The sequence below is a fragment of the Trachinotus anak genome, unplaced genomic scaffold, assembly GCF_046630095.1.
Source record: "Trachinotus anak isolate AG129_WGS33_773 ecotype Australia unplaced genomic scaffold, CSIRO_AGI_Tana_v1 ptg000011l, whole genome shotgun sequence".
Taxonomy (NCBI): domain Eukaryota; kingdom Metazoa; phylum Chordata; class Actinopteri; order Carangiformes; family Carangidae; genus Trachinotus; species Trachinotus anak.
The window spans coordinates 7,028,310-7,036,849 of NW_027273862.1; the positions used below are offsets into that span (position 1 = coordinate 7,028,310).

The 8,540-nt window shown below is 41.0% G+C and overlaps 1 protein-coding gene across 3 annotated transcripts; it reads left to right on the plus strand.

Annotated features, from left to right (window-relative positions):
• Positions 1 to 2,084: 2,084 nt before the first annotated feature.
• nod2 (nucleotide-binding oligomerization domain containing 2) lies at positions 2,085 to 8,316 on the plus strand. Of its 3 annotated transcripts, none has more exons than XM_071490009.1 (11): positions 2,098 to 2,268; positions 2,362 to 2,963; positions 4,389 to 4,515; positions 4,783 to 6,556; positions 6,701 to 6,784; positions 6,877 to 6,960; positions 7,063 to 7,146; positions 7,224 to 7,307; positions 7,580 to 7,663; positions 7,788 to 7,871; positions 8,148 to 8,316. In XM_071490009.1, the coding sequence occupies exons 2-11, from the start codon at positions 2,445 to 2,447 to the stop codon at positions 8,218 to 8,220; spliced, it is 2,997 nt and encodes a 998-aa protein (XP_071346110.1). In that variant the 5' UTR covers positions 2,098 to 2,268; positions 2,362 to 2,444; the 3' UTR covers positions 8,221 to 8,316. The 3 variants fall into 3 exon arrangements, 2 of the variants coding, with proteins under 2 accessions (XP_071346110.1, XP_071346111.1); XM_071490010.1 differs by having other exon boundaries at positions 2,098 to 2,237; XR_011692761.1 differs by lacking the exons at positions 7,224 to 7,307; positions 7,580 to 7,663; positions 7,788 to 7,871; positions 8,148 to 8,316 and having other exon boundaries at positions 2,085 to 2,963; positions 6,701 to 6,753.
• The last annotated feature ends 224 nt before the right edge of the window (positions 8,317 to 8,540 follow it).

Sequence of the window (8,540 nt, forward strand, 5' to 3'; positions counted from 1 at the left end):
GAATTGACGTCAACTGGAACCCCTGACTCAGAAGCAAACTTGATAGCCTCATGAATGGTCAATTGAGGAACAGACTTGACATAGGCAGGGACAGCTAACTCAGGAACAGGCTTGATGTCAGCTGGAATCCCTGACTGATTACCTGACTCAGGAACAGGCTTGAAGGCGACTGCAACCCCAACTGAAGACTGAACACAGGAACAGACAGGTTCACAAAACACAAGATATTGGCTAGGACGGCTAGCTATCTGATTGGGATGCGCTGATGCTAGCTGAATAACAAACTGACTGGACGTTGGCAGAGACTTACAATCCTAGAGCTGGCAGGTGAATAAACCTGAGTCTAGGACAGGTGTAGTGGAGAATGGGGTTCACATTCAGGCAGGTGGCTAGCATGTCTGGTGCTAGTTGGTCTTGAGACAGGCTGGAGGCTAGCTGATTTGGGTTTAGCAGGGAGGCTAACACACTGGAGGCCAGCCAACTGGGAGGCAGGCTGGAATCTAGCCGCAGGATAAGGAGACTGAGAAGCAGGTTTTTGGGAGGCATGCAGCATGTCTGAACAGGTGGTAAACGTGATAGGCTTGCAATGGTAAAGGTGAAGGTAGCCAGAATCTCCAGGAAGTCTCCATTAAGTTGTTAGACAAGTCCTCCCAGGTCGGTAGGTAGGTCTGCTGGTATGATCTAGCCTAAAATGGACCCAGCAGACAAGGTCCTAACTTGTATCGTACTTTCATGCCATATTGTACTATCATGGCTTGTGGTAGGAGCATAGCAGGGAGGATCCAAATGCTGACATACAGGCAAGCTGGTGCAATAAACAAATTTAGAAATATATTAAGTGGTGAGGACCAGGCTTACAGACAAATGGATGGACAGGCAGGTAGGCAGACAGGCATGTGCAGACAACAGGTAACTACATACAGGTGGCAGGAACAGGAGTTCGGAGCAGGAGGCTGGTATAGATGCTGGGAGCAAATGAGGGAAATGAGGTGCAAGTTTGTAAATAAGTTTGTTATTGGATATGCAAAATTGGTGAGCAGGTTGATCTGAAAACAGGAAGAAGATCTGGGGACATCTGGTGGATGGGTGGAGTACAACAAGAGGCCAATAAAAGGGGCTGAGACAGAAATTGTGACAGACACACAGTAAATAAATCATGGTACTCAGGAGGGAGCTATAATAACAGTAAGGATAAATCATCTGACTGCCTAAAAAGTCAGTTTGAACTTATTTTATCTTAACATCAAAGAATGCAAGGGGAGAAAGCGATCACAATATAAAACTGTTTCCAAGGTTGTGTTGTGTATGCACTTCTTGAAGTTTACATCAGATACACAGGACACTGGTTAAGCTGCATGTTCTCAATGGCAACAATATAATTACTATTGGAACACTGTATAATTATCGCCATACTTAGATGATCATATTTCATGATTAATTCCTACAAACCCTTTACAAGCTTCTCATAACAGGGTGAAATCATTTCAGTAAAACCACAATTAATTACATTTTGTGCACAAAGAAAAGGCTGGGGTGTGGTGAGGATGAGGAAGTAAAGAAATGTTATAAGAAGGGAAATAACAAAATTTGTCAAAAGGGAACAAAATAAAAGAAGTTTCAGCCTAATGAACAAACCAGGATGCTTCATTTATGCAATAGTTCCATCAAGTGGTTGTATGAGCAAATTGCAACCAGTAAGGAATTACCAACACAGACTATCAGTTTTAACTGTCAGTGTATTTCTGTGGGTATTTCTTGTAAATATGTAAAAATGAACTAATTCAGTTCAATACCCAGGGCGTCTACTTTTAAAAACCCGTGATTCCATTACTGTATTTCCAAATGCAGTGCCTTCACCCTGAAAACCTCAGGCAAGAAGATGTACAAATTTCATTGCATTTCAGTGAACAGTATTCATTGGTATGTGGCAAACTATATTTAACTTTGAATATCAGAAAATTACCTATGGAACATTGCTTTTGTTCTATTTAGAAAACATCATGGAAGTGAATTTCATTGTGACGCACACATTCATGTATTACAGTGTGAGCTGGCAAGTTGGTGTCGATGGTTCATTTCATTTGCTGGCAGGATTTAGTTCCCATTTTACAGAAGGGACTTGGTAGCAGAGCAAGTTTTACTTTCAGATTTAGAATGAGGAAGAGGAAAGTCAAAAGCAGGGCAGTGTCTCAGCACAAAGAACAGATGGAGGGAAGAAAGCTCTGAGCTATGGAGACGTGAGTGATAATTTTACAGTGGTCTTACTGTGTAAGTTTATAGTTTTGTGTTTGTTAACACTATTTACACAAAAATGGTCAGTTACAGTGTTAGGATGCTGATTCTGCTGTCTTTGATGTGAAGGTACAACATGAGTGAGACTCTAGCAATAGTACCATGATGACGTGACAGGTTGTGACACTGGAAGCAGCAGAGGTTCATGTCGGATGTCTGAATATGGAAACAGGAAGTCAGAAAGCATGTTTGCCCAGGAGCTTGTACTGAAACAGCGGACAGAGATACTGCATGTACTGTGCAGCAGTGGGTCAGCCGAGCATCTGGAAAGGGTTTTGGACTGTCTGTTGGCCCAGGGGGACCTCATATGGGAGGACTACCAGAACATACAAGTACTGGGTAGAGCATTGTATACCAATGCTAGACAGTTGCTCAACCTGGTTTATACAAAGGGTGAGGCAACCTGTGAGCTCTTCCTTACTGCTCTCAAACAAGTTTTGCCAGAAGAGCAGCAAGCTGGCCTCTCCTTCTCGGGATGCTGTTTCAATCCAGAAAAAAAGGGAGAATCTCAGAACACATCCACTCAGACTCTTCTGAGTCGTAGACCAAGCCTTGTCAACAAGCTTCAGGGCTGCATTGATGGTGCTCTAGAGGCTCTGGTTGTATCTGGACACTTCACTTCAGGAGACTGCAATGAAGTGCAGCTTCCTGTACACACCCCCTCCCAGCAGGTACTGTAAATAGCCTGTTTTATAAATATTATCAAATGTGTATATATATATATATATATATATATATATATATATATATATATATATATGTGTGTGTGTGTGTGTGTGTATATATATATATATATATATATATATATATATATATATACACACACACACACACATTTGTTACATATCATATATATATACGTATATATATATATATATATATGATGTCCACATTAAAATGTATAAAAATGATTAGACCTTTTTTATACATTTTATTGAGTTGTGTACATTATCCCAAATGTTTCCAAAAATTTTCAAACTTCACTTCATGTTTTATCTTTTCATCATTTTTCACTATATATTTTAACCTTATTAAGCATTTTAGTCATTGGACATCTGAATCTTAGGGTATCAGTGGAACAAGCTGAGCATGTTAGCATCAGCTGGGCTCTCAGCCCCTCTGGGTGTCCACTTAACTTTTTTTTTTGTGTGAAACAGCTTTATTCAGTGTTTTCACAAGATTTAATCACCTGGTCAGTTAATTCTGCAGATAATTTGGTTCCCGGTAGAAACCGTCTGGATCATATCAGAGTAACAAGCTGAGTAAGGCAGCAGCAGCTCAGCTGGTAGCCCCTCCAGAACAATTTTTAATGTAAACCTGCTTTATTTTTTTGGAGAAGCTGAAACCCTCTGCAGATGATTCAGCTCCTGGTAAAAATCTCTTCAATGATTGACACTGAAGAAATCCTAACTGGGAGTAGCTAACTGCAGTGTTGACAGTGGTGGTAAATGCAACTCCCATGATTCCATCCTACATCACCAACACCACTAAACTGAATCTTTTGTTACTGTACTGATTGAGAGACCGCTAGCGTCAGAAAATTACATACTATTAAATTGTGGCTTGACAACTTCATCTTATTGTTCTTTGGTAGGTTTTTGCAGTCCTTATTATTGACAGCATGTTATAATGGAACTGATACCATTTCTGGTTTTATGTTTTTATTACTCAGTCAAAATAAAATTTTAGTCAGTTAAAATTTTAGTTAGTTTAAAATAAATTTCATACTCACATGAAGTGTATTTGAACCAGTGCTCATTTAAAAATAATAATTTAACATTTTGGGCAATGCATCTGTCTATATAAGAAGATTAACACCACTCTCATGCTTGTGCAGTAAATATGAGGCTAGCAGCATGTTAGCTTAGCTTAGCCTGGCTCTGTACAAAGGTAAGTTAGTGAATTTTAGAAGCTCTGGTAGGCAGACTGGTAGGCTTGCCTTTTCCCCAATGTTTCCTGTCTTTGTGCTAAGCCAAACTAGCTTAATATTTCATTTCAATCTTCTCACTAATGCTCGGCACAAAAACAAATAATTTCATCTCCCAAAAGGTTAAAAACAATTCCTATAATAATTAATTTGTTGTCATGTCAAATAGGCAAGACGTCTGCTTGACCATGTCAGATCAAAAGGCGAGCCAGCGGCGAAGGTGGTCCTGGATTACATTCAGCAAAATCAGGAATCTGGAACCATTCTGAACCAGGAGAAAACGACTCTTCCAAAAGGTATGTCATTATCATAATCATACTGAAAACTATTATTGTATGTTATTATATATAGAAACAGTAGTAGAACAATCTATGTGTATGTATATATCCTTGTTTAAACTTGTGGGTGCTCTGCTTAAAATATACAAAATGTAAGCATTTCCTTTAAAAATATGTAAGTGGTGGCGTACGGAAATGCAAAAATGTTGTAAGACCTATACCAATACACAGTATGTGTCATTTTGTACTTATTGAAGTTCATCTCATGTGTGCACTTTCTGCCAGAGTTCTCAAAGTATCAGAAGAAGCTGAGCAGTTCTGTGTCTGCCCAGTCCTGCTTTCTCAGTACTTATGGAGGGACTGGTCACATGTCTTTGGATGACATCTACACTGAAGGCCAGCTGGAACTAGCCCAAGACTATGTGCATGGACCTCTGGGCTTGGAAGACATAGTTGGTACGGTGGGTATAGTGAACGAGGAGGCTGACACAGTGCTCGTATCTGGGGAAGCAGGCAGTGGGAAGAGCACCCTACTCCAGAGGCTGCACTTGCTCTGGGCTCGGGGGGCAGCCTTCCAGGACTTTCTGCTTCTGTTTCCATTCAGCTGTCGCAGGCTGAACTCAGAGCACAGGGAATTGTCTGTTCAAGAGTTGCTGTTTCAGCACTGCTGCTGGCCAGATAGGGAGCAGGAAGAGATTTTCCAGTTCATTGTTGACCACCCACATCTCATTGTCTTCACTTTTGATGGTCTGGATGAGCTCAAACAGAGCTTTTCAGATGAGCACAGGCTCTGCTGCCCCACCCAGCGTGCACCTGTTCATGTACTATTGTTCAATTTAATCCAAGGTTCTTTGATGAAGGGGGTGTGGAAAGTGGTAACCAGTCGTCCAGAGGCAGTAGGGCATTTGTTGAAGAAACACCTTCGCAAAGAGTTCCTCCTGAAAGGTTTCTCTCCAAATGGGATTGACTGTTTTGTGAAGAAGCATCACAGTGACCCCAATGTGGCTGCTAAGGTTTTGGAGTCATTACAGACAAACACTGCCTTACTTGGGCTGTGCCATAATCCAGTCCTCTGCTGGATTGTCTCACAGTGCCATAAGGAACTGCTGGGCTGTGGAGAGGGCAGTCTTCAAACAATCACAGATGTTTACCTGATGATCCTACAGCACTTTTTACAACACCAAAGCACCCAGAAGAGCACCATAGGGTTAGGTTGGCTTCAGGAACACCTCAAAACAGTCTTGCATCTTGGACAGCTTGCCTTTGAGGGGATAGGTTCCACCTGTTATGTCTTCTCATGTACAGAACTTGAGACATGTGGTGTTACTGAAAAGGATATCTGCATGGGCTTTCTCATTCAAAGCACAGATATGTCCTCCACTCACAGTAAACGCTATGAATTCCTTCATGTGACTGTTCAGTGTTTCTTTGCTGCTTTGTACATCATTTTATCAAGTAACACTGAACATTCGACAATCTTTAAGCTCTTTGAGCCGCAAAAAATGAGAGAGACGGGTCTGCACAGCAGTTGCTTCAAGGCTTGCTTGCCCTCCTCTGACCAACAAGAGCAGGTCCTAGAAGGTGAAGCTAGAACAGCTGAAACACCAAATCTGAGTATCACAGCCACCTTTGTGTCTGGGCTACTGTCACAGCGCCATCGTGGACTGTGGCTCCACTGCTGCCCCCGTGCTATGTTGGAAAAGAAGATCAAACAGGTTTCGAGATGTCTGGCCAAAGGCATGCAGAAACACTTTAGGTCTATCCCTCAACCTGTAGCGGGGGAGAAGAAGAGCATGCATGCAATGCCAGGCTTTGTCTGGCTTATCAAATGCATCTATGAGATGCAGGAGAGCAGGATTGCTAAAGATGCTATCAGTAAGCTAGAAGTGGACCACCTAAAACTGACCTACTGTAACATTGGTCCTGTAGAGTGCACTCCATTGGCTTATGTGCTGCAGCATTTAAGGAGCCCTGTGGGCCTCCAGCTGGACAACAACTCTGTAGGCGATGTTGGAGTGGAGCAGCTTCTTCCCTGCATGCACATTTGTAAGGCTCTCTAGTGAGTATGACAGGTTTAAATTCTTTTTTATTATTCTTTTACCATTGCTAAACCTTTAGCAACCTTTTCATTATAATGAACAAACTCCCCCAAATAGCATTTTCCATACTATGCTTACGTGGTCTATATTTTTCCGTTGTAAAGCCTCAGAAATAGCAACATCACAGATGAGGGCGTCCGCAAACTGATTGCTAAAGGTATCCAGTGTGACAACTTCCAGAAAATTGCGTATGTACTGTCAAGATAATTAACAAGACTACCGTGAAGTTACAAATGATATTTGATGCATAACCTTCCATAATCATTTTGCTTCTCTCTAGGCTCTTCAACAACAAGCTAACTGATGCTTGCACACAGCACTTTTCTCATCTTCTGAAGACCAGGCAAGATTTCCTGTGTCTAAGGTCAGAACATAATGGTGGCACTAATACGAGTTTGCACTAGTAACTAAGTAAGTGTGTGCTGTGTAAAAAGAATAACAAATAAACTTGTGTATTTTCATTCAGGCTAGGCAACAATAACATAACAGCAGAAGGAGCAAAACAGCTGGCGGAGGGATTGAAATCCAACCATTCACTGACGCATTTAGGGTAAAAATCTTCCTGCAGACATCCGTGTATCTTATTGGTGGTGCATTTCCATTTACTAGATTTCTTTGTATTCCCAGGCTTTGGGGCAATAGGATAGGTGATGCAGGAGCAGAGGCCCTGGCCAGTGCACTAGAGAACAGCAAATCTCTGTTGTGGCTTAGGTAATGCTTGCTTTAAATATTGGCATGTGTTTGCTAGACTTAAGACAGTGTGGAAAATGTATTTCAAATATAAAAGTATTAAAATATTCCCCACTTATGCGTAAGGTTGCATAATGTTGACAAATGTATATATACTGTGTATATCAGTTGAACAATATGTTTGTGTAAGATGCAAAGTATGGACCTCTGCATGCTTTGCAAATTGGCAATACATCTTCCTGCAGCTGTAAAGTACTTTACTTGAATATAACTCTCATTTTATGTAACGGCAGCCTGGTAGGTAATGGTGTAGGGAATGCAGGAGCATGTGCCCTCGCCAACATTATCAAGAACTGCACGTCACTGGAAGAGCTTTGGTAAGTGTTGGTGGCAACTGGGAATTGTATTGACAAAGCACATGACATTTGCGCTGATCTGACATTTGAGCTCTCACTGTACAGTGGTGCTTAAATCACTCCACCCTCTCATTTCCTGTTAAAGGTTGACAGAGAACTGCATAACCAAAACAGGCGTGGATTGTCTGATTCAAGCCCTCGAACACAATGCTCATGTGAAATCAATATGGTATGTAATGTACTTTGAGCCATGCACTCACAGATACAAAGGTTACTAGTGTTTATTATGTGGTCAGTACGTTTTCTTGGTGGTTTTATGCATTATGCATTTGGGCCAATGCATGGTCGTGCTGCTAGTATCAGTGCCAAGAATAATGGTTGCTGTTGACAGTGCTTCCTATTCTAACTAAACTGGAATGTTATTTCAGCTTCAAACTTCCTTTCCATTTCCAAACTGGCTGTGCATTGTCATTGATTGATTTTGTTTTTTCCTCTTACACTGCAGGTTGAGAAACAATGAGCTCAGTTTGGAGGAGGTAGAGGAGATGAAACAATGTGATAAAAGACTGATCTTCTGATTTTGTATTAAGTTGACCCAGAACTATGTATTGTTTTATCTGTCTATGTAACAGTTTCTATTTATTATAGGAAATATTTTATATTAAAATGTGAAATGTAAAGTGTGTTTGCTTGCTTGTCTTAGTTTCTTTTATGGATGTGGGTGGTGATGGGATCACATACCACATGCCACCACTATCACTGTCACCATCACCACCACCACCGCTAGTAGTACTACATTTATTCATATACATACTACATTTATTTGACAGCTATAGCTACTAGTTTCAGATTAAAACACACAACATATAATTATCTTAGAATGTATGGCACATGGTTA

Excerpts from the sequence above, each read along its gene's own strand:
- nod2 (XM_071490009.1), top strand. The coding sequence starts at position 2,445 with ATGTCTGAATATGGAAACAGGAAGTCAGAAAGCATGTTTGCCCAGGAG. Across the intron at positions 4,516-4,782 it reads GAAAACGACTCTTCCAAAAG|AGTTCTCAAAGTATCAGAAG; the intron begins GTATGTCATTAT and ends ACTTTCTGCCAG. Across the intron at positions 7,147-7,223 it reads CATTCACTGACGCATTTAGG|GCTTTGGGGCAATAGGATAG; the intron begins GTAAAAATCTTC and ends TTGTATTCCCAG.